The sequence below is a fragment of the Crinia signifera genome, chromosome 2 (assembly GCF_055691185.1).
Source record: "Crinia signifera chromosome 2, ASM5569118v1, whole genome shotgun sequence".
Lineage (NCBI taxonomy): Eukaryota > Metazoa > Chordata > Amphibia > Anura > Myobatrachidae > Crinia > Crinia signifera.
In genome coordinates, this window is record NC_139218.1 from 88,681,519 (window position 1) to 88,708,543 (window position 27,025).

At 42.9% G+C, this 27,025-nt stretch overlaps 1 protein-coding gene across 2 annotated transcripts in view; it reads right to left on the reverse strand.

The window, feature by feature from the left end:
- Window positions 1-674: 674 nt before the first annotated feature.
- Window positions 675-27,025, reverse strand: part of P2RY8 (P2Y receptor family member 8) — a 56,325-nt gene continuing 29,974 nt past the window's right edge. For both annotated transcript variants that reach the window (XM_083172537.1, XM_083172538.1), the window contains exon 3: window positions 675-4,844. In XM_083172537.1, the coding sequence (XP_083028663.1) occupies window positions 3,719-4,798 (1,080 nt within the window). In that variant the 5' untranslated portion in view covers window positions 4,799-4,844 and the 3' untranslated portion in view covers window positions 675-3,718. The remainder of the gene's footprint in view (window positions 4,845-27,025) is intronic.

A 27,025-nucleotide genomic window follows, 5' to 3' on the forward strand; every position in this document is an offset into this window, starting at 1 on the left:
GATTGGATGGTACTTTATTTCTCTGCAATTTATCTTTTTCCAAGCTTTGATATAATGACAATAGAATAAAAGTTTTTTTCTATAAAGCTAAGTGACTTCCAATAACCATAATAATTTAGTATGAAGCATGTCATATATATATATGAATGAATGCCAGACCTGAGGTCAAGAGAACTTCTTGCTGGCATCTGTGATGATGTCAGAATTCACTGAATGTTATTTGAACTGATTATTATATAGTTACCATTCATATGTATAACTGCAGGTCACAAAAACTGTGGTAACCTCTAATATCCAGAATAATTGACAGTAGAACGTGTGTTAGTTCATTTGGAAAACTTGTGTATTATAAGATATAAGTGATCATAACAAAACTCATAGACTATAGGTAATAATTCCAGAACCAAAACTCAGTATTTATACAGATATTTTATATTTACACAGGTTAATACATACAGTATATTAACATAATCTGTACTTTATATGGTTAATGTACACCTTAATGCAAATTATATATACAATTCTCAGAGACATTTTTAACAATATACAACCTTGGGGGTTATTTTGGTTCACTCTTTCTGACAAATTCCTTCTCAAATGGACAAAACCATGTGCACTGCAGGTGGGGCAGATGTTACTTGTGCAGAGAGAATTAGATTTGGGTGGGGTTTTACTTCAAAGTGAGATCTATATTGCAGTGTAAAAATAAAGCAGCCAGTATTTACCCTGCACAGAAACAAAATTACTCACCCAAATCTAATTCTCTCTGCACAAGTTACATCTGCCCCCCCTGCAGTGCACATAGTTTTGTCCATCTAAGAAGGATTTTGTCAGAAAGAGTGAACTAGAGTAACCCCCCTAATGCTTTTCATGGGTTAAAAAATAGAAGATGAGATCAAAAATGTGGAATTCATTTTAGTAGGGTGTACATTATTCCTCATACTATGATAACATCAGAACTCACTTATCATATTGTTCCTCATTATATGCAAAATATCCTAGATAATTCAGAAATAATTAATCAGAACTCACTTACTGTAACGGAGGGACTAGAAGAGTAATGTAGGGTACACACCAGGACGACCCGCTCATGATGCACATCGTGAGCGGGTCGTCAGTGTCTCGTCCGACCTGCTCACGGTGACACGGGGGGGCACGACCCGCTCACGATGTGCACCGTGAGCGGGTCCGATCCGATGGCGACCCGCACCCGGCTGTATGGTCGTCATTGAGATCCTACCTGCATGCGGGACCGCGCATCAGATCGGTATCGGTCCACACCAGGACAGAAAAGGGCCCAATCAGCACACAATCTACATCCAATTGGTCGGAATTGGATCTAGATTGAGGGGATCGGGCCCTAGTCGTCCTGGTGTGTACCCAGCATAAGCAGTGGCATCAGATCTCAATCAGAATACAGACCATTTACTAGATTTTATACCGGTATCACCATCATCCAAGGGGATACAGTCATTGGGTCACCAACATGGTCGACATGCATTTAGGTCAACATTAATCTAGTTCGATATGCAGGAAGGTTGACATGAGTCTAGGTCGACATGGGTTAGGTTGACAGGGTCATTAGGTCGACAGGGTCATTAGATCGACATGGGTTAGGTCGACAGTCAAAAGGTCGACATGGGGTTTTTCACATATTTTTTTGAACCGACATGTGCCGAGGGGCGTGGTGCGAGAATCAAATAGTGTGCAAAGCGTAGCGAGGCACCGTGCCTGAAGCATGGCGAGCGCAGTGAGCCATGCAAGGGGATGTGGTGCCACGTTTCAGTGTCCATGTCGACTGTGTGACAAAAAAAGGTGAAAAACCTCATGTAAACCTTTTGACTGTTGACCTAATCCATGTCGACCTAATGACCCTGTCGACCTAGACTCATGTCGACCTTCCTGCATTTTGACCTAGACTCATGTCAACCTAAATGCATGTTGACCTAATGACTGTCGAACAACATTGTGGTGACCTAATGATCCATTCCCCATCCAAGTATTACATATAAATAACCATCACTTACATTATGTATTGAAATCTATTGCAGAGGAAATTTCCTAGTCAGAGATGTGTTTCCATACACACACAGTATATATGCCTCAGCAGCTGAGAGTAGTTCAGCCTTTCATATTTTTTTCTGTTTTGAGAGAGGGATATTAGGGCTTTAAGGGGGACTGACAGGTGAGTTGTGAATCAGTTGGACGCAGGTCAAAAAGCTCTGACTAATTTATGTCATGGATGAAACTTAACTTCTTAACATTAAAAAGTTACCTGGCTGCTGCACAGCAAACCGAAAACAAATTCCTAGTATACGCAAGTATACCTGGCCAATAAAGCTGATTCTGATTCTGATTATTGTATGCAACTAATGTATTTTTCTTGGCAGGATTTATCTTTTTTTTTTCCCTCTCTTGTGCAACTTTCCCTCACCCCACATTAAAAGAGAGAGGGAAAGCGAGACACGGAAGGACATGAGAGAGATAACTGGACACAGGGACGTGGGGGAAATGTGAGAGGTAATCAGACACATGAGATGTGAATGTACGCAAGGCAGAGGGATACTATTCACAAAAGCGTGCAAGTATGAGTCCAACCCATTGACTAAATATGCCTTCCTTTCCCACATCCCAGATTTCTACTGAGCTCTCCCCCGCTCAGGAACCCAATCCTCCACCAATCACACTGCCTATTGCATAGCTTCAAATGGACTCTTAAGATGCACCTGTTCCTCATCGTGATGATACCCTGATGAAGTTTGCACAAAAATACACATATGATTTGAGATTTGTTTTTAGAATACTACTTAGAATAGTTTATGGTTACTTACCCCAGATCCAGTGTGATCTGGCATGGTGGAATTATAGTAGACAAAGCAAGACTGAAGATTTGTAATTTATGTGAGTAATGTACATAAAATTGGTACAGTATATGTGTCCAAATAACTCCATTTGATTGTACAATTTCCCCATAGATATTGTATTGTTCCATTGAAATCACCACCTGTGAGTGTCTGTGTCAATCTCAAATCCCCAAGTGACGCTAACTTGTTATTTGTTCCTGATTTACATATATACATACTGTACACACACATACAGCAGCACTGGAAGGCAGAAAGAACAGACTGTAACTATAGTAAACCATTGATTTAAAATAAATAATTTTTAAAGGGAATCAGACAGTTTATCTCCTTTCATATATACATATACTGGTAGATGCTCATTTAGTTTAGGGATATCACTCAGGTGCATGAAAGGGAGGGGTAATATGGGGTAAGTAAAAAATACTGTACATGGTTTTCCCCAGCTCACTGGATGGTATTAGTAACCAGTCCTAAACACTACATGACAATAGAATTCAGTGATATTGGTTACATATACAGTATATGCGCAAATGTCGTCTTCAAGGCTTCTCTGTATATTGGAGGTCCCTAGCGCTATATCTAGGTGCAGGGTGCAGCACCCAACAAAAAAATCATCACAAGCCATTTATAGTCCTTTATAGTTGTTTGCGAGCATTTTAATAAATTCATGTGCATCCTTTTTTATATAAAGTCGGTGTTTATAAATGCCGAAAAATAATTGTTTTGTCTGTTGCTCCACTCTTGTGCTGCAAATGCTGGGTGACTTCTCTCCCATGCATGAATGAGCAGACAATGTAATTTGCAGTACTTTGTCCTGATAAAATATAACACACAAAAAAAAGGTCAAATAATGTCTACATGCCATTGTTTTTGTGGTTACTGGTGTATTGATGGTTGTTGTTTCCATTTTGTAAATCATCACCATGTCCAGTGGAAAATGTCATAGCTGAGAACAAACTTTCCCGCCTCATTTCAAAGTGTTGTCTTTGTGATCTCCGATCCATTAATTGTAATGCTTTCTTACGAAATTCTTTGCAAGCAAAGTAATAGAGAAAGGGATCCACGCAGCTGCTTAAGCAGCTCAATGTGAGTGTCAACTTGTAAGCATGATAGTAACTTTTGCCAAAGAACAGACGAACAATTGTATGGAATAGTAAGATAAAGTTGTTGGGAGCAAAACAGGTGATAAACACTACAAGTACAAAAACAGCAAGCTTGATCGATCTTCTTTCTGTCCCTGGACCGTGTGCATTAGATGTACGAATTAATGTGCGGATAATTCGGATATAGCAAACCACAATTACAATGGATGGAATTAAAAATAAAATAACAAAGAGTCCAATGATGAAGATTGCCCACCATAATATACTTGGTAGCATGCCCCATTTGAGAACATCAAAACATGTTGTAATGTTTAAATGCTTCACTTCATAAGTTAGGTCTGTCGACATCATTGGAATGAATGCAATAAGCAGCAAGATCCATATAATAAGAATTGCTCCAGCTGCATATCTCTTCTTCCTCCACATACTGGCCTTCATGGGGTGTACAATCCCTATATAGCGTTCCACACTGATCAGCATGATTGTTAATATTGTACAGTACATGTTGGCATAAAACATGATGGTCACCACATTGCATAGTGCTTCCCCAAAAATCCAGTGGTTCCTTTTGATGTAATAGATTATTTGGAACGGGAGAAACACAGCGAGGGCGAGGTCTGTAATGCTGAGATTTATCATGAGGATTACTGATGATGTGATAGGTTTAGAGTGGCGTATTAAAATCCACAGTGATATACAATTTCCGGGAACGCTGATTACGAAAACCAATGAATAAACTATAGGTAACGCAGTCCAGATGCGCTGGTCCTCTAGCATTTGCAATGTAACATTGTCTGGTTTGGTGTCATTGGGAATGCCATGTAAATACATAGTGTTGCCGATTTATGGTCTTTACATTGACGTTGAATGAATGCACCTGTAATACAGCAAATAAAGTAGCATGTTAGAGTGCATTTGTTAAAAATGTAAGCCAAAACATATATATAAGGCAGTTCAATATTATGTATTAGAATAAAACTTCAGCTATGACAATTTTGTAGCTATTATGTACCTCAGATAAATACCATACTCTGCAATATGACCCATTCCATTAGGTACAAAATATTCTGCTCCTGGACTTCCCACTTGAATGTATGAATGCCGTCACCTGTGTTGTAAAACCCTTCTCATCAATAACGAGTTTAACACAGGTGATGGCAGTCATACATTAAGAGGGAAATCATCTATCTTCTGCATCAGTGGTTCTTAAACTCGGTCATCGGTACTCCACACAGTTCACATTTTCGAGGTCACCCAACAGGTGCACCCTTTACTCACTGACACAATTTAGAAGATCCACAGGTGGAGCTAATTATGTCACTTGATTCTCTGAGGAGACCTGCAAACCATTCACTGTGTATGGTCCCGACAATTGACTTTGAGAACCTCTGTATTACATGATGCTGGCAGCAGCTGTGAGTCTTATCGGCCACAGCTACCAATATCCCCAAACCAGAGGTGAATATAGGCTGGAAATGCATCCTGGCTAATAAAAGCTGAAACTACTAATTGCATTAACCCCCACACCAACATTTTTCTAATCAGTGGCATCATACAGACAAAAAGCAGGCATATTACATGATCTTTCCTTATCGTACTGGTCACTCTTCTACCACTATCCAATTACAATGCACTCATGACTGCATATCTGTACTGGGAATTGAGGGGTAGATTTATTATAGCGGCGCTAAGAGTACCACTATAACACTCCCTGCTTCGCTTCATTAGCGAGGCGAAGCAGGAGGGGACACCGACAAGATCTACTAAGATCTTGCCGCCGAAGCGGGGGAGCGCTAACTCCCCCCTACTGTGGTTGTAAACATGGGCCCTTATTCTGGGTCACTCGCAAAGGCAAATTCCTTCTCAAATGGACAATACCATGGGCACTGCAGGGGGGCAGATGTAACATGTGTAGAGAGAATTAGATTTGGGTGAGTTATTTTGTTTCTGTGCAGGGAAAATACTGACTGCTTTATTTTTACACTACAATATAGATCTCACTTTGAAGTAAAACCCCACCCAAATCTAATTCTATCTGCACAAATTACATCTGCGCTACCTGCAGTGCTCATGGTTTTGTCCATTTGAGAAGATATTTGCCTTTGTGAGTGAACCAGAATAACCCCCATGGTCACAAGCTGCAGACATGCAGTTTTAAAACCAAATGGACCTCATGGAGTTTGACTTCACCCCTAGAACATCTGGAAACCTCACTCAGGTCTTAGAGTATATATTGCAAATTATATTTGAATCTGGCCAAAAGATGGTGCCCTGAGTTAACTTTGAAGGGGTATGATTATACTGTATATTCTTATATTTCATAACTGCTTTTTATATGATTTACCTGTTGACATGGAAAACATGAGAACAACACTTTTTTATTGTTCCCAGCCTTTGTCTCTTCGCCCTTTTCAGGGCTTACATACTATTATTACAGTGAATAAATTCTGACCATAATATTGATTTTTTTAGATTATTATTATTCTTTCATTGAATACAAATTCAGTAATAAGAGCGCACAAAATAAAAAACATAATGTACAGTACAGACTATATGAAAAGGGAGTTTCCTGATTTGTCTAGCACCTGCATAGCTTTCAGTATATAGAACGTCTTTATTGCTATACAGTGTATTTTATTTTCCTTCTGATTCTCAAGTAACCAACACTGTTTTTAAAATTGTACAGGATGAATTCAATCCTTAATATTTATACTTATAATCTTAAAAAGGACAATTAACATGGATGAGATTTTTAGTCATTTTTAAATTTGCCCATTATCGCACCTTTTAAAATCGCATTTTTTTTACGCAAATTCGTATATTTAATGAGGTGCATATTCTGGGGGGAAAAGTGCGATTAAGTGTGATAATGGGCCTTATTTTGGTTCATTCTTTCTGACAAAATCCTTCTTAGATGGACAAAACCATGTGCACTGCAGGGGGGGCAGATGTAACATGTGCAGAGAGAATTAGATTTGGGTGAGTAATTTTGTTTCTGTGCAGGGAAAATACTGACTGCTTTATTTTTACACTGCAATATAGATCTCACTTTGAAGTAAAACCCCACCCAAATCTAATTCTCTCTGCACAAGTAACACCTGCCCCACCTGCAGTGCACATGGTTTTGCCCATCTAAGAAGGATTTTGTCAGAAAGAATGAACCAAAATAAGGCCCAATGTGCAAATTTTAGTAATGAAAATGTGTGATTTTTAGGCATGAAAATGTGCAAATTTGCGTTAAAAAAATAAATTAAAAAAATGGCGTGAGGTTCCCCTCCTGAGCATAACCAGCCCTGGGCTCATTGAGCCGGACCTGGTTCCAAAAATACGGGGGACAAAAAGCTTAAGGTTCTCCCGTATTTCTGAAACCAGCCCCGGACTCTTGGACCGGTCCTGGTTCCAAAAATACGGTGGACAAAAAATCTGGGGGTCCCCCGTATTTTGAAACCAGCACTGGGCTCCAACAGCCCGCGGTGTCATGCCACAGCCGGGGGACACTTTTTATATAAGGTCCCCCGGCCGAAACATGAGAACCGTGGCTGGTCAGCCTTGGACGGGGTACCTGGAGGAGTGGGGACCCCCCCAATAAAGGGCCTCCCCCCCAGGCTTCACCCGTCCAGGGCTGAAGCCCAGGGCTGTCACCGGCGTCAATGGCCAGTGGACGCCGGCCTGATATGGCTCATTCACACATGCCTAACATTGCTTTTTACAGGAGAACTACAAGTGCCAGCAGACCTCCCCCGCATGCTGGGACTTGGAGAACCACAAGTCCCAGCACGGGGGTGTAGTCCACCTGTAAAAAGAATATTAAAAGAAAACACACTCAGAAAAGTATAACTTTATTTCACACACAAACACACACCTCACTTTTACACCAATATACTTACCAATCCAGGGTCCAGCGCTGGTCTCTGTGCTGCATAGCCAGCTCACCCCGCACTGACAGCGGGGTGAGCCGGCTTTCTCCTGCACAGCTAACACCTTCTGAAGCGCTGTTCCAGCGCTACAGAGGCTGATAGCGTGATTGGCCGATGCGTCCATGGAGACGCATAGCTCAGCCCTGATTGGGGTTGACATGGGGTCAAAAGGTCGACATGGAGTTTTTCACTGTTTTTTTGAGCCGACATGTGCCCACAGGCAGTATTTCATGCCCTACCATCCACTAGGGCGTGGTGGGAGAATAAAATAGTGTGCCAAGCGTAGCAAGGCACCGTGCCCGAAGCATTGCGAGTGAAGCGAGCGATGCGAGGGGATGCGGTGCACTTCAAACTGTGTCCATGTCGACTGTGTTGACATTCGGGTAAAAAAAACTGTGAAAAACCCCATGTCAACTTTTTGACTGTCGACCTTGCACATTTCGACCTAACGTTTGTGTCTACCTAATGTCCTGTCAACCTAGACCCATGTCGACCTAGACACAAGTCGAACTTGATCCATGTCGACCTAGACCCATGACAACCTTGCTGCCTGCCGACCTAGTGGTGTCAACCCAATGCTTGTCGACCTAGTTGTTGTAGACCTAACAACCCACACACCCCTATTTGACCTTTATTTTGCACCTCACAAGATCTACGTGTCTCTTCCACACGCATTACTAGCTCCCATTCATGATTGCAGGACTTTCTCTGGGCGGGTGTGGTATGGGACTCGGACAGTCGGGATCCCGACAGTCATTATCCCGACGTCGGGATCCCGACTGGCCAGAGTCAGACAGCATGGCGAGTGCAAAAAAGCCCCTTGCGGGCACGGTGGCTCGCTATGCGAGCCACCTATTCTATTCTCCCTCTATGGGGGTCGTGGACCCCCACGAGGGAAAATAGCCGACAGCCGTCGGGCACCCGGCTGTCGGCATTTTGACAGTCGGGATCCCGACGTCGGGTAAATGATTGTCGGGATCCCGACTGTCGGGAACCCGTCCGGCACCCTCTCTGGGCTGCACTCACTCTGTGGAATACCATCCTATGCACAATAAGACTCTTGTCCAGTCTCCAATCCTTTAAGCATTCCCAGAAAACTCATGCTTATCAAATTCCAAAACCAGCCACATATCTTTCATAAACCTTGCCTATCCAATCACATCAACATTGTACAGGCCACACATAGCCTCTCTTTCTTTCACACTTTCATCCTCCTGACCCATGGCCAAACTGCTTGGTCACCGTATCATACAGCCCACCATTCTGGTGGACTTTATGCAATATTGAACACCTTTCCTTGTGTATCAAGGAAAGCTGTTCAATAGTATGTACCTCCTGCATGCTTTTATTTATATATCCTGCAAGTTTCATTAATATCTGATTTACAGTATAGATGAATTGCTCTGATTAACATTAGTTATTTTATGAACACCCTGTACCTTTGCTGTAACAAACAGTTACAGTAGGTACAGAAGCACCCACAAATGAGACATACTGTACATCAGAGACATGAAAATACATGTGAACATATAATCTCTGGAAGTGGTACATTTCACATTACTGCTGTCCAGTTTGACATCTAGCAACATCCAGGTTACATTTCATACTTGCTTACTTTTGAAAACTAGTAAGATTATATTTGGTAGTAGAATTTTGCACAGCACCCCATTGAGGGGGTGTGTCATGCTCCACTTAAAGGGTGTGTCTAGTTCCATATATGGAGAGATTGTGAAAAGAGATTGTGAACATGGCACCTAGAAGCATAGGTGTGTAATTTAAAATGACTTATATCCAAATGTACATGAGCCCCAAAGCAGTTAGTAAGAGCTACTATACTTGGTAAAGTGCTGGGAAATGGTACTGATGATTCAATGTAAATGTATCTGTGTATCATCCCTTTTTCCCCAAAAAATTTAACAGTATAATGTGGGCTAGGTGAAATGAGGGAGATTGCTAGACTAATGAGGGAGGGAGGGAGATTGCTGTTATTTCAGGGAGTCTCCTGCAGAATGCAGGAGGGTAGGCAACTATGTTACATTTGTCAGTGTGTGTGAGAGAGAATGTTACCAACAAGTCCTGTCATAGTTTTAGCACAAAGTCAAAAAGTTGATCCTTTATCATTTCAGTTTAAAATTGTAATACGGGTAATGCTTGGTGACCCTTAATTTGCACCTGCAAATTTTGTATATAGAATTTTATAGCACTGTGTAACATTGTTATGGATAAAGCATGTTCTTTTCTACAGTAAATTAACAATTGTTTAGATTTTGTTTTATCTAAACAGTAAAGAGTTAGCAAAAACTGTTTACAAATGTAAGTAAAAAATGTGGTGTGTAGTCAAGCTACAGCGCACATGCTTCCTGCTCAATAAACAAACATCAGAACATTGTAACCATGGTTAAATAAGAAGTGACAAAAAGGGACATGTAACTGCGGTGTATCAACAACATAGACTGTGCTTTCATTTTCTAAACTGCGCTTAAAAGTAACATTTGGGAAGATGATGGATTCTGTTGATCAAGCAGTCAGAATACCGGTGCCAGAACACTGAGTGACAGCCACAAACCGGAACTGAAATCCCAACATAACTAGTAATGAGTAAAAGTAACATTTGGGAAGATGATGGATTCTGTTGATCAAGCAGTCAGAATACCGGTGCCGGAACACTGAGTGACAGCCACAACACCGGAACCGAAATCCCAACATAACTAGTAATGAGTAAAAGTAACATTTGGGAAGATGATGGATTCTGTTGATCAAGGTGCCAGCAGTCAGAATACCGGTGCCGGAACACTGAGTGACAGCCACAACACCGGAACCGAAATCCCAACATAACTAGTAATGACAACATTGGAAGACCAACAGCCGGGATCTCTTAGCCAGGGTCTCTTAATGTTAGGCTGCTAAGGTTTAGGCAATGGGAGGGTGGGGGTAAGGAGAAGGTTAGGCACTAAAAAGGGGGGTTATGGTTAGGCCATCCTTATATACACTCTTTTCCAGTACCCCCAAGACACATGTATCATCTAACGTGTATGCAGATAGGATGCCGGGCCTTAAAACCAGTCTTATCATCGCAATGGACAACTCGTCTCTTACCACAATTAGTGGTGGCATAGCATTGAAAATTAGATACATAATGCTGGCCCATGTAAAGTTTAACTCAGTTATTATCACCTAGTGGTCTGTAAGAAGGTCCAGAAAGTGTGAGCCTTGAAACTGATAGCCCAGACCAAGGTATAGCTAATTCATTGTGTGCTATACTGAATACAAGATTTTCACCATACATACTTTGTGTGGATCTTTTTGTGTGTTAACTCCCCTTTCCTGCTGCTCACCTCAGCTCATAATCACACATTCATTTGTACGCCCTACTAACACTTCTTCACTCTCACACACACAGCTACCAGGCACAAGCATGGGTTCCAGGCGGCTGACAGACAATGTCTAGTCAGACAGTCAATAGGTTGAAACCAAAAGTTAGACATGCATGAGTTAGACATTAATAAAAGTTAGACATGCATTAGTTAGACAGGCCAACACACTCATTATCCCGACAACCAACTTTTTTTAACCGACTTGTTAATACTTTGCCATCCCAGTGGGCACAGGGGAGAGTATCATAGTATGCTGAGTGTAGCGAGGCACTGTGCCAGGATCTTAATCGCCTGGCAGTAGCGACACAAGTGGCCCCTACACACGGAGCAATGTAGAGTCATTTTCTAAGATCAATTAGAAAATGGGCTGAAAGCGCCCTGTGTCTAGGCCCCATAACGTTTGGTGTCGACGTAGTGACTGTTTGACTAGACACTGTCCGTAAACTACACCACACCCCACAAGCATAGCCCAAGTTGAATAGCTGTGGTAAATTGTCACAGGTATAGTGGCCATAATCTGATATTGGTTTTTGAGTTGCATACATTTCTTATTAAACCATGCACAATACTCCTCTATAAGGTACCAATGAGTAAGGGCTATTCTACCCTGTCTTTATTTCAACTAATGAAACAATTTATTTAGACTCTATATGGTAAATGTTGTCCTTGCATATGAAGCTAAATTCCTTCTTGTAAGGGTTCTTGATTTCTAATCCATAAATACGCATCCATATTATTGGTGAGTCAGGAGTAGCTGATTAAGAGGGATTTATTGACATAGTTCAAATGTGCAAATCTGACCTAAATTCATAGTACTCAATTAGCAGTTGACTTGTATCTGTGTAATAAAGTTAAGACATTAAAAGCCAGTCTGATTAGTTGCGACTTGTTATAGCACCTTTCAGTAATTTTACTATAAAACGCCTACTGTTTCCTTAATAGACACATTAGCTGTAGGAAAATACCCTGCTCGTGATAGATCTGTTTTTTTACCAAGAAACTACAGTACATTAACCATACCGCTTTCTTGTAATGCAATTATGTGATATTAGGATTAAAGGAAAAATTCTAAGAGTTTATTTTTCTGTTACTTGTAGTTGACATCTTGTGATCGAGGTCTAACAAAGTTGATTTAGAAGAACAAGCACTGGGGTTGTTTCTCTTATTATCCAATTATCCAATCTAAAATAAATCAATCCAACGTTCTACATTATATGTATAAGGAAATGTAGTCTGAGAAATCGCACATAAGATAAATCGGTACTCTTTACCTAGAAGGGCGCCAGCGATTGGAATCGCGGGCGTCGGGGGTAAAAAACCGCGATTTTCCCATAGGGAACAATGTTAAAAAGGATGATTGACCGCGATTTTCATGTAAAATGCCTCAATGCCCGCGATTTTACCATAGGAATCAATGTTAAATGGGCTACAGAGCCCAAATAGGCACAATTAACCCTTAAATGTCCCCCCAAATTTTTAACGTCACCCCACGATCCACGCCAACCCGAAGCGTGGCGAGCGCAGCGAGCCCGCGAGGGGCGGCGGTACGCGTCCTCCGACCTTTTCATGCCCTACTATCCACGTCGGCGCGGAGTTGAGAATAGAATAGTGTGGCGAGCGCAGCGAGCCACCGAGCCCGAAGCGTGGCGAGCGGACGCGGATACCTTCACAGGTAAACGCGTCCCTTCGCGGACTTCACAGGTGTCCGCGTGGCCACAGACACCTGTGAAGCCCGCGAGGGGACGCGTATAACTGTGAAGGTATCCGCGTCCGCTTGCCACGCTTCGGGCTCGGTGGCTCGCTGCGCTCGCCACACTATTCTATTCTCAACTCCACGCCGACGTGGATAGTAGGGCATGAAAAGGTCGGAGGACGCGTACCGCCGCCCCTCGCGGGCTCGCTGCGCTCGCCACGCTTCGGGTTGGCGTGGATCGTGGGGTGGCGTTACAAATTTGGGGGGATGTTTAAGGGTTAATTGTGAAGAGTACCGATAGGTAAAGTAGTACCTATAAAGAGTACCGATAAATCTATGGAATCGGTACATCTGTCAGAATGAACTTAGGTCTACAGTCATTAGGTCGACCCCACTAGGTCAATTCGCAAGGTGATTGACAGGAAGTAGACGTTTGGGGTGGTAACTGGCCGTTTCATGGAAGTGCCAAGAAAAATGCTGGGCGTGACAGAAAAAAAAGCCGGATGTGTCAGGGGAAATGCAGGCGTGCCCGAACGTGTTAGGGGAGGATGTGGGACGTCAGCTCCAGGCCGGATATGCCTATTTTCATTGCAGTGGCCGAGTTCATCTCTGGTTACACCTAGCTTGCAAGGACTGGTACTCAGTGGAAAAAGCATTAGATGGTGAGCCTCTAAAGAAGGGGTTTGGACAGTTTTGCTCAGCTGAAAAGTCTTCGCAAGGCAAACATTTCCATTTACACGTCATGCACATTAATTCACAAGACTTCACTATAGCAGGGCTGGATCTACCTGATCTCTGGCCGCTGAACATTTGCTTACGTGCGACTGAGTCTGAATTGGTCCCCTTATGACACTGTCCAGCAGTTTTCACTGTACGATATTTACCTTGTAAGTGGCCGATAACTGCTGATCTTCCTTTCAACCAGTGAAATTTAATGTTATATAACTCACTGAGGTGAGTAAACATTGGTCCCCTAGATCAGTAGTTCTCAACCTTGGTCCTCAAGGACCCCCAACAGTGCACATTTTCCAGGTCCCCACACAGAATCACAGGTGAAATAATCAGCTCCACCTGTGATCTTTTAAAATATGCCAGTAAGTGCAGCTGTGCACCTGCCGGATGACCTAGAAAACCTGCACTGTTGGGGGTCCTTGAGGACCGAGGTTGAGAACCACTGGCCTAGATGACTGGCTAAGTCCACTGACAATGCTAAAGTACAACTAGAAATGCTGGGCTGTTAATGTGACAAATACACACAACCCACTTTGTGTAATACATATAATTATTATCCCTAACTGCACATAGGGGGTTATACTGGTTCATTCGCTCTGATGCGAATTTTCATCCTTGCAATTAAACCAGATAACGTTTAAAGAAAAGAGAAAAACATGAGTGTGGCGCACTCGAGAAAGAGAAAATTGTTTGTCATAAAAATTAACTTTTAATATTCATTTTTAAAATGGCGACATATAAAACACAACATACATGGGTAGAAATTGGGATAAGAATAAAAAGGAAAAAAGAAGAATTTTTCCTACTTAGTGAACCCCGCTATCCCTCAATTCAATGATTGGTCTATATCGATTGGGTTTGTGCACGTTCCGTATCCTTTATTGTTCTCACCGTGGAGTAAGTACGTGCGTGCACTGGTATCACAATCCTCATTAGTTTGTGGAATATGTGAATCCCCTTGAAATTTGATCTCATATAATTGGATGCGTTTTTGTTCAAAAAATCGGTACTTCTTTACTTTCACGGCGCCACTAGATAGGACAGATAGGACAGATAGGACAGATAGGATACTAGATAGGATACGATTTGTATGCGATTTGACATAAGATATCGCATAAGATATAGGATAAGATTTACTATCCATTTCATTACCCCACTATCCACTAGGGCGTGGAGTTGATTTTATATAGCGTGGCGAGCGCAGCGAGCCACCGAGCCCGAAGCGTGGCGAGCGGACACGGAATGTATTTTATGGAATTGCATGCAAATGGCATGCGATATTGGGGACTTGCTTTCAAACAACATCCGTGTCCGCTCGCCACGCTTCGGGCTCGGTGGCTCGCTGCGCTCGCCACGCTATATAAAATCAACGGTACTCTTTACCTAGATGGGCGCCAGCGATTGGAATCGCGGGCGTCGGGTGTAAAAATCGCGGGCATCGCGGCCATCGCGGGTACATAAAAATCTGCTACCCGCGATGACCGCGATTTTCCCATAGGGAACAATGTTAAAAAGGCTGATTGAGCGCGATTTTCATGTAAAATGGCTCAATGCCCGCGATTTTGCCATAGGAATCAATGTTAAATGGGCCACAGAGCCCAAATAGGCACAATTAACCCTTAAATGTCCCCCCAAATTTTTAACGCCACCCCACGATCCACGCCAACCCGAAGCGTGGCGAGCGCAGCGAGCCCGCGAGGGGCGGCGGTACGCGTCCTCCGACCTTTTCATGCCCTACTATCCACGTCGGCGTGGAGTTGAGAATAGAATAGTGTGGCGAGCGCAGCGAGCCACCGAGCCCGAAGCGTGGCGAGCGCAGCGAGCCCCGCGAGGGGACGCGGATACCTTCACAGGTAAACGCGTCCCCTCGCGGGCTTCACAGGTGTCCGCGTCGCCACGGACACCTGTGAAGCCCGCGAGGGGACGCGTATAACTGTGAAGGTATCCGCGTCCCCTCGCGGGGCTCGCCACGCTTCGGGCTCGGTGGCTCACTGCGCTCGCCACACTATTCTATTCTCAACTCCACGCCGACGTGGATAGTAGGGCATGAAAAGGTCGGAGGACGCGTACCGCCGCCCCTCGCGGGCTCACTACGCTCGCCACGCTTCGGGTTGGCGTGGATCGTGGGGTGGCGTTAAAAATTTGGGGGGACATTTAAGGGTTAATTGTGCCTATTTGGGCTCTGTGGCCCATTTAACATTGATTCCTATGGCCAAATCGGGTCCATTGAGGCATTTAACAGTAAAATCGCGTTGTTCGGGCCATTTAACATTGATTCTTATGGGAAATCGGGTGCATCGCGTCGCGGGCATCGCGGGTACATTTATGGACGGCCGCGACGCGACCGACGCGATTTCCATGTTTAACATGGGTTTCAATGGGAAATCGCGGGCATCGCGTCGGTCGCGTCGCGGCCAGACATAAATGTACCCGCGATCACCACGACGGGCGCCCTTCTAGGTAAAGAGTACCAAATCAACTCCACGCCCTAGTGGATAGTGGGGTAATGAAATGGATAGTAAATCTTATCCTATATCTTATGCGATATCTTATGTCAAATCGCATACAAATCGTATCCTATCTAGTATCCTATCTGTCCTATCCTATATCTTATGCGATATCTTATGTCAAATCGCATACAAATCGTATCTGCGGTGCTGGGGGGAAGGATGGTTAGAGGGTTGGAGGAGATTTTAAACTAGGCAACGGGGGGGTGGGGGCAGCAAGACATTATGGGACCATCAGGGAGAGAAGCCGGACTGGGATCAGGAATCATATGGGGGAAGGAGATGGGGGGGGGGACGGAGACATAGACAAAGCCCTGGGACATAACAAGGGTATAATCGGGGGTAACTCTCAGGGTGCATCAGGAATGTCATGTAATAAAATGTTATGTTGTAACAGTCACGTTACCCCATTACAGTTCTTAGGTACAGATGATCTTAGTATACGGGAAGGAGGGAATGACAGAGGAAGAATTCCCGGAACTATGGAGAGGGCAGGCAGTGTGCATGGTGGGGAGGCCTGTAGAGAGTCTATTGAAGGGGAGAGGGGAAAGAGGAAGCTAGTAAAGAATTCAAATGGGTCCTGGGGTGAAACTAATCACAATATTAGAGCCATATCTAAAAATAAACATAAATTAAAATGCTTACTGGCTAATGCAAGAAGCTTAGTGAGTAAAATCGGGGAGCTTGAAACGGTGATCAGTAGGGATGACTACGACATCATTGGTATTACAGAAACATGGTGTAATGAGTCGCATGACTGGGCATTAAACATGGAGGGATATACACTCTACAGGAAAGACAGGGAAAATAGAAGGGGCGGGGGTGTGTGCCTATATGTAAATAATAACTTAACATCATGTGAGAAAAATATGAGCACAGACCTGGAAGACGACAACTCAGAGACAGTGTGGGCAGAGATAACCGACAATAATAAGAAACCAAAAAACAAATTTATAATAGGGGTATGCTATAGACCACCAAATATAAATGAAAGGGAAGAGTCTCTTCTTTTAAACCAAATCAAACAAGCATCAAATCAGGGTCAGGTATTAATTATGGGGGATTTTAATTTACCCGACATTGATTGGGAAAACGAAACAGGTAAATCAGCAAGAAGCAATGGGTTCTTAAGCTTACTTAAAGACCAGTTTATTACACAAACGGTAGAAACTTCAACTCGTGATGAGGCGCTCTTGGACTTAGTATTAACAAATAACACAGACTTAGTTTCAAACACAAAAGTAATTGAACAATTAGGGAATAGTGATCACAATATGGTTTCACTGGAAATCAACTTCAGTAAATTACATCAAAAAGGATCTGCAAAAATACTAAACTTCAGAAAAGCGAACTTTGAATTATTCAGGGAAGCCCTTACAGGAATTGGGTGGAAAACGGTTATGGAGGGAAAAAATGCAGAGGAAATGTGGGATACTCTAAAAAAGGTGCTTGATTCACTAACTATTGAATACATTCCTAAAGTAATTAAAGGTAAATTCAACAAAAAAAAACCACCATGGTTGGACAAAGAAGTAAGGTCAGCTATCAACAATAAAACCAGAGCCTTTAAATTCTATAAAAATAACTTGAATGAGGAGGCGTTCGCAAAATACAAAGAATCAAACAAAACTTGTAAAGGGGTAATCAAAGCAGCTAAAATATTATATGAAGAGTGCATAGCCACTGAAAGCAAAACCAACCCAAAGAAGTTTTTTAAATACATAAATAGTAAACGTTTAATTAAGGAAAACATAGGCCCACTAACTGATACTAGTGGAAAAAGTGTTACTGAGGACAAGGGAAAAGCAAAACTGTTAAATGAGTTCTTCTCATCAGTATTTACTAAGGGAGAGCAGACTGTGGAACGAACATTTACCACAAACGGGACAAATAAGCCAGATCTCATTGTGGATTTCACGCCGAAGGAAATAATACTGAGGCTAAGCAAACTCAAAACAAATAAGTCACCAGGGCCAGATGGGATTCATCCGAGGGTATTAATGGAATTAAGGGATGAACTAGCTACCCCCCTACATTATATTTTTAGCAAGTCACTATCGTCAGGTATACAGTAGTACCAAAAGATTGGAGAATAGCAGAGGTAGTGCCAATATTCAAAAAAGGAAAAAAGGAAGATCCCGCTAATTACAGACCCGTTAGTTTAACATCAATTGTGGGTAAACTATTTGAAGGATTTTTAAGAGATGGTATCCAGGAATATTTAGATAATCACCGTCTACTCAGTACTAACTAACATGGGTTCGTGAAAAATCGTTCATGCCAAACTAATCTACTAAGGTTTTATGAAGAGGTTAGCAAAAACCTCGATAATGGAAATGCTGTAGATGTGATTTTCCTAGATTTCGCTAAAGCATTTGATACTGTCCCACACAAGAGATTGATTAATAAAATGGAGAACCTAGGATTGGGTGAAAATATCTGCAGATGGGTAGGGAATTGGCTATGTAATAGAGAACAAAGAGTGGTTGTAAATGGTGCCGTATCAGATATGATACCGGTACTAAGTGGAGTGCCCCAGGGCTCGGTTTTGGGGCCCATTTTGTTTAACATTTTTATTAACGATATTGGGATAGGGTTACTCAGCAATGTATCCATCTTTGCGGACGATACAAAACTTAGCAAAGTCATCAAATCACCAGAAGATGTCACCATGCTTCAAAATGATCTTGCAATTCTAGATGAGTGGGCTAAAAAATGGAAGATGAGGTTCAATGTAGATAAATGTAAGGTTATGCACCTTGGGAGACACAACCAGTGTGCAAGTTACAACCTTAGCGGAGAGGAACTGGGTAATTCCATACTTGAAAAGGATCTAGGAGTCCAAATAGACAGCAATCTAGGATGTAGTGCCCATTGTAATGTAGCTACAAAAAAGGCCAACAAAATTCTGGCATGTATTAAGAGGGGAATGGAAACTAGGGACTCAAGAGTAATTATGCCACTATATAAAGCATTGGTGCGACCTCACCTAGAGTACGGAGTACAGTTCTGGGCCCCACACTATAAAAAGGACATCATAGAATTAGAAAAAGTCCAAAGGCGAGCAACAAAGCTTATTAGGGGAATGGAGAATTTAAGCTACGGGGAGAGATTAAGCAATTTGGGACTATTTACATTAGAAAAGAGACGTTTAAGGGGGGACATGCTCAACATGTACAAGTATATCAAGGGCCAATATAAGGAACTGTCACACACCCTATTTTCTACTAGAAAGGAATCTAGGACGCGAGGGCATGAGTATAGATTAGAAGAAAAAAGATTTCATTCAGCTAGTAGAAAGAATTTCTTTACGGTCAGAACAGTCAAACTCTGGAACTCTCTTCCCAGAGAGGTGGTAATGGCTGGCTCATTAAATGCGTTCAAGGCAAAGTTGGACAAACATTTACTGGAGAAAAACATCCATGGGTACAAATAAGAAATATAATTTGTCTGTAAAATAGCAGAACCTACCAAATCAGCAATGGATATCTATACCAGGTTGAACTAGATGGACGCAAGTCTTTTTTCAGCCTTACCTACTATGTAACTATGTATCCAATCTAGTATCCTATCTGTCCTATCTAGAGTGGCGCCGTGAAAGTAAAGAAGTACCAAAAAATCTCCTGGTGTGTACCCAGTGTTTTTACAATAAATTGGTTACACCCCTCATTGTTTGTGGTAATTCTTTTGGTAACAAATAATATTATTGCTGCAAGTCTACAAAGAGACCTCGTCGACACAAGGAATTGCCTTTCTGTCCGATGGGTGTTTTATATTGTCACATTAAAGACGTGTGGATTTATAGGTCAGAAAATCCTCAGTTATGTCAGGTATCCCTACTAAATGGGTCTCCTTAAATATTGTCTGTATGACCTAATGCGTCTTTAAATGGAATCGCCTGGTGTGTACATACATAGGCAAATAAATTGGTTGAAGGTAGGTGTGGCAATTTTATAGTTTATTAGTGATAAAACCACTAATTCTGCAGGCCTGTGGGGGAGCGTATTATAAAGATGTAAATAGGGTATGAGCAACAGTCCAACAGTACATGTCATGTATATGCTATAGAGCCGGGTTCACTGCGTGCGATCACCCGCTGCTATAGATAAAGGACACACAGCACCGGTATTGGTGCTTTTTAGACTGGAATTGCCTGATGTGTGTCAGTACATGTCATGTATACGCTATAGAGCCGTGTTCACTGCGTGCGATCACCCGCTGCTATAGGTAAAGGACACACAGCACCGGTATTGGTGCTTTTTAGGCTGGGATTGCCTGATGTGTGTCTATTTGTACTGGTGTGGATTAGTATGATATCTTTATTGATACAACCTGTTAGTTTATCACACAATAATAACCCAGTAAATTGTTGCAAAATGTCTACAAACAAACTGGATACATATATTTAGCTGGAAATACTGCTTATACGTATTTGGAGTCAGAATCGCTCATAGCAGTGAAAACTGCTATAGACTACACCCGGAGGGCACTTGTCCCAGGTGTACTTAAGGCTAATCAGGCTAAATCGCTTAGTGTGTGTTCACATTCAATCTTGGGATAGATTGTTAGGTAATTATCACTTTTATTTAGCAAGTTGCCACTTTAGAAATGGCAGGTATTATTTTGCAGGTCTGCAGGAAGGTTTTCACAAAACAATGAGTTTATTCCTTTTAGGTGTAACACTCTATTTGCGTGATGCATAGATAATGCTATCTGAATTACTGCTGAGATCTACACATAGGAGATATTTCGTTTAGTATATATATGTCGGAGTGAAGGGGAAAAGACACCGCAGTAGAGCCGTCACACCGCGACTCTCCCGGCCAGTGTCAAACCCCGCTCCGTGTTGGCGCTTGTGGAGTAAGACAGAGAGTCATGTACTGGTTCCGTATCACTGATCGTAGTACGTAGTACTGATCGGGAGCCGTGGGGTCAGATCCTGACCACGTACTCCAGAATTCCTGCTGCATAGCAGCCAGCAACCTTGCTGTGATACGGAACCAGTACCTGACTCTCTGTCTTACTCCACAAGCACCAACACGGAGCGGGGTTTGACACTGGCAGGGAGAGTCGCGGTGTGACGGCTCTACTGCGGTGTCTTTTCCCCTTCACTCCGACATATATATACTAAACGAAATATCTCCTATGTGTAGATCTCAGCAGTAATTCAGATAGCATTATCTATGCATCACGCAAATAGAGTGTTACACCTAAAAGGAATAAACTCATTGTTTTGTGAAAACCTACCTGCAGACCTGCAAAATAATACCTGCCATTTCTAAAGTGGCAACTTGCTAAATAAAAGTGATAATTACCTAACAATCTATCCCAAGATTGAATGTGAACACACACTAAGCGATTTAGCCTGATTAGCCTGAAGTACACCTGGGACAAGTGCCCTCCGGGTGTAGTCTATAGCAGTTTTCACTGCTATGAGCGATTCTGACTCCAAATACGTATAAGCAGTATTTCCAGCTAAATATATGTATCCAGTTTGTTTGTAGACATTTTGCAACAATTTACTGGGTTATTATTGTGTGATAAACTAACAGGTTGTATCAATAAAGATATCATACTAATCCACACCAGTACAAATAGACACACATCAGGCAATCCCAGCCTAAAAAGCACCAATACCGGTGCTGTGTGTCCTTTACCTATAGCAGCGGGTGATCGCACGCAGTGAACCCGGCTCTATAGCGTATACATGACATGTACTGTTGGACTGTTGCTCATACCCTATTTACATCTTTATAATACGCTCCCCCACAGGCCTGCAGAATTAGTGGTTTTATCACTAATAAACTATAAAATTGCCACACCTACCTTCAACCAATTTATTTGCCTATGTATGTACACACCAGGCGATTCCATTTAAAGACGCATTAGGTCATACAGACAATATTTAAGGAGACCCATTTAGTAGGGATACCTGACATAACTGAGGATTTTCTGACCTATAAATCCACACGTCTTTAATGTGACAATATAAAACACCTATCGGACAGAAAGGCAATTCCTTGTGTCGACGAGGTCTCTTTGTAGACTTGCAGCAATAATATTATTTGTTACCAAAAGAATTACCACAAACAATGAGGGGTGTAACCAATTTATTGTAAAAACACTGGGTACACACCAGGAGATTTTTTGAACAAAAACGCATCCAATTATATGAGATCAAATTTCAAGGGGATTCACATATTCCACAAACTAATGAGGATTGTGATACCAGTGCACGCACGTACTTACTCCACGGTGAGAACAATAAAGGATACGGAACGTGCACAAACCCAATCAATATAGACCAATCAGTGAATTGAGGGATAGCGGGGTTCACTAAGTAGGAAAAATTCTTCTTTTTTCCTTTTTATTCTTATCCCAATTTCTACCCATGTATGTTGTGTTTTATATGTCGCCATTTTAAAAATGAATGTTAAAAGTTAATTTTTATGACAAACAATTTTCTCTTTCTCGAGTGCGCCACACTCATGACAGTCTTTCTCTTTTCTTTAAATTGTGTTCAATTCCTGTCTTAGTGGCAGCACACCCCAATATAATAACTCAGAGAGTATAAAACCAAATAAAGGGGTATGTAACATATATAACCATCCAGTTACCTGTGCGATTGGAAAAAAGCTCTTTTTGTGTCTAAACCAGATCCCGCCTTGCAAATGTGGTACGCCGGCCCACTATTCGCAAGGTGTGTACGTTCACACTGGCTGTGAATGGATGTTTTACCTAAACATCCATTCGCAGCCTGCGGGAGAACACCCACATCTTTCGATGGTCGCCAACCATCGAAATATGTGGAAGGTGCACGCATATGTAAAGCTGCTCTGAGCAACCTTACATATGCGTGTACGATTGGGGGGAAGTGGGCGGGCAGCTGACAACCGGTGATGTCAGTTGCCCACCACCCCCCGCATGGCTGTCACGGCCTCATTAGCATGAAAACACCCAGCGGTACACCTGTCAAACCGTAACGCAGATGTCCTAAGGCGAGCTCAGGGAGGACAGAAACCTCCTGTGGAGCAGAAGGGCAAGCCCCGCATGGCTGTCACAGTCGTATTAGCATGAAAATGTCCAGCGTTCTCATGGGAATGCCCATGAATCATTGGGCGTTTTCATATGTTGATGGGCCAGCCCAGTGCCCCCTTGTCCTCCGCCCGCAAAGATGGGTATGTGCACCCATCAAACAGTTTGTTCGCCGAGGATGCACACACCCAGCACATGCGCAGAAATGCGCAAAGCACTAACCTCGGCCCCGTGCGAATGCGCGCGGGCCAACAAACGGACCTGGATAAGGCCCATAATGTAAAAGTGCCTTGCTGGATGGCACAATATATACATAAATCAGCAATGCATTTAAGTATTATTGTATGAAATATATCTAGAAATCTTTTATTCAACACCCTTAGCCTTATATTACCCCATGGTGCCTTCAGCTATATCAGTTTCAGATAAGGCCTGGGGCACCTGCATCTAAAATCAACAAAGTGGATGAGATCTGTTTGTTGATTATATGTATAAACAAGGAAACCACTTTCTGAAATGTCTGCTGTTACAGACACAGAGCCATCTCATGATTAATCCGCACATGTTCGCCCTCTAAAAATAGTTTAAGTTCCTTTTTGAACAATCTTGTGATACTCTTAAGATACAGACACCTTCATAAACTTTTGTTGATGTGTATGGTGATGCAGACATTGACTGCCTGTGCACCTGTTTAATTGCCCAGTCAGGGGAAGTAGCAAAACTATTTGTCAATACAGTATAACACACACATTAGATGGGAAAGAGTTACATGTTCTAATTAAACATCTGCCAAAACTAAAAATGTTGTTTTTGATGGAGTTTACTTTTAAGCTATTAACTCCAATTTAGCAAGTCCCCTCCACACTTGTAACAATCCTGCACTATGTCACATATGGTAGGTATATTATTTGTTATTTATGTGATATTTATTTATTTACAGTCTCTTATATAGCGCAACATATTCCGCTGCGCTTTACAATTGAATACACTGATAAAACAAACTGGGTAGTAACAAACCGACATAGAGGTAGGAGGGCCCTGCACGCAAGTTTACAATCTGTAGGGATAATAGCAGGATTACATAAGGTAGAATTCTATAGCATGGTAGACCCACCAAATTGATAGACAGTCCTGATGGGATGCAATTAGATATTAATGATACTGGAGGTTATGTGGGGTTCCGGAATATCACAAGCTTGCCTGAAGAGGTGAATTCTCAGGGAAGTTTGGAGGCTAGAGGAGAGTCTTAATGTGGGTGGAAGGTCATTCCATAGGGTGGGTGCTACCCGATGAAAGTCCTGCAATTGTGAATGGGATCTAGGAATGATTGTGGATGATAGACGCAGATCTTGAGCAGAGCGGAGAGGTCGGGTGGGGATATATTTTCAGATAAGCGAAAGGATATATGTTGGTGTTGTCAGGTTAATGGCCTTGTATGTTGAGTAGAAGTATTGTATATTGAATATGGTAAAATACAGGCAACCAATGGAGGGACTGACAGAGCAGATCAGCAGTCGTTAAACATCTAGCCAGGAAGATCAGCTTCGCAGGTGCATTTAAAATGGATTGTAGTGGTGAGAGTCTTATCTTAGGAAGAACGGTAAGGAGCCTATTGCAATAATCAATGGTTGATAAGCTGCCATACTTAAGTATCACTCAAAAAGCTTTCCCTATACATGTACAGTTGCAGCCACGGAGGAGATGTAACTTCAGCAGAGGCTGGAGCTTCTTAGCAACCAGGACTGGACCAGCATGAAGGAGAGCAGCTGCAGCATGCAGGAAGGAAGGCACATGCTGATGGTGAGAGGATTCAGGCAGAAGGTACAGTATTTAAGAAGATGGAAGCCACTGATGTATCTGTGAAGGATAAGCTACAAGGCTGCTGGCTATGGACAAACGGAAGTAGTCTAAAGCTGGTATGTAACATATACCTGACGACTCACCTCAGGAGCTCCTTATTTTTCTCGATGATAAAAAAAATTCACTGAAAAAGTTGGTTTATCTATAAAAACTATGCAAGTCCTATAAATATTGTAAATAAGCCTAAACTATGATCTAGTCTGCATTTTGTCAAGAGTTAGGATTGTTTTGGGAAGAATACAGTACATATCCACCACCCTCCATAGATTATTTCTATTAAAATACAAACCTACTGTATATTTAAGGAACTGTACCATAGATCATCTCATTACATAACTTGCCTGGGAAACTAGACTGTACTTTCTCTGTCGCAACCTTTAACTCCGCTAACACAATTGCTAAGGGGTCAAATGGGAAGCTCTATACTTCTTCTACCAGTAATATGTGTTAAATTTAGTAAATGTTGTAGAAATTGAGGCATGCAGAACAAATGACATTAGTAGGATGCACATTATTATTACTTGGATTCCACTGCAGACATATCCCCAAAAAAGTAACACATCAACAGTTTCTCCACAGCCCCTACAACAGTGGCGTAGCTACGTTTTGGGTGCCCCCCGCCGTTAGGGAGGGGGCGCCCCCCCGTCGCCGCCCCGCCGAGCACCCCTACCCCGCCGCCCCGCCGAGCACCCCTACCCCGCCGCCCATGCAAACCCCCCCTCAATCCCCCACAGCCTTACCTATCGCGCTGGTCCCGGCGGCTCCGTTCTTCTGCTGAGGACCACCAGAAAATGGCCGCCCCCATACAGCAGACAGTTTCAGAGAACTGTGTGCTATATGGGGGCGGCCATTTTGTGGTGGTCCTCAGCAGAAGAACGGAGCCGCCGGGACCAGCGCGATAGGTAAGTCTGCGGGGGATTGAGGGGGGGTTTAACTATAGCACCGCAGCCCCCGGCGCCCCCACATGCACAGCGCCCCCCCCGCGGTGGCGGGGGCTGCGGTGCTATAGTTACACCCCTGCCCTACAATCAAACAGGTCAGGATTCACTTGTAAAATGTACACCACCATATAGAAATGGCTATAACATCAAGCTATCGCTCTGCAAACCCATGGCTAGATAAGGAAACATGGAGGGCTTTAATGCTTATGATACTATAATGTGATTTCAGCATGTACTGTATTATATGATGTTTATTGTATTGTAGCTAGCTGTAACGACATTGTTGGTGTTTATTATTGTGATTTAGATATCAGTGATTAATTCTAGATACTGTGCTGTACTGTATTTGATAGAGATGTAATTCTGAAATATAAAGTGGATAGTGGAGTCAACTTATATCTGGTGGACTGGCCAGAGGCTTCAAGGCTGCACATCTATCATGCATTAACTGCCCAATTTGGGAGCCCCCTGTTCCCCCTTCTATTTGGCTCTGGAACACTTCTGTGCAACTTCACAGCTGCCCCTGCCAATCATGTTGTTATTGTAGCAGCCACAGCTTCTGCACTATAGTTAGCCTGTCACCAGGGCCGGCCACAGGGGGGTCAAGGGGGACAAGTGTGACGGGACCCAGCGATCTGAAGGGTCCCAGAGCTTCCATGCCCCGGCGCGGCCGCCTGTACTAGCTAGCCAGTCAGTGACCCTCGCGTCTGCCCGTCTACTGTGCACCATCTGTATGTGGCTCAGTCTGATTACTCACTGTGTTCCACTGCAGTCTACTGTGTGTGCACCCTGCCGCTCGGCGCTCAGAGCCATCTAGTCTGTGTGTGCGCACAGCATGGGGCCGCATGCACACAGGCACTGTTGCCTCAGTCTCTGGTTCCTGTACTTTTACTGCGCGTGCAGTGGTCGTCTGTTCCACGCTCTGCAAACGACCTAACCTGCCTGCTCATAGTGCTTGGTGTTCTTTTGTGAAAGTGACAGGCCAGCAGCAGCAGGGAG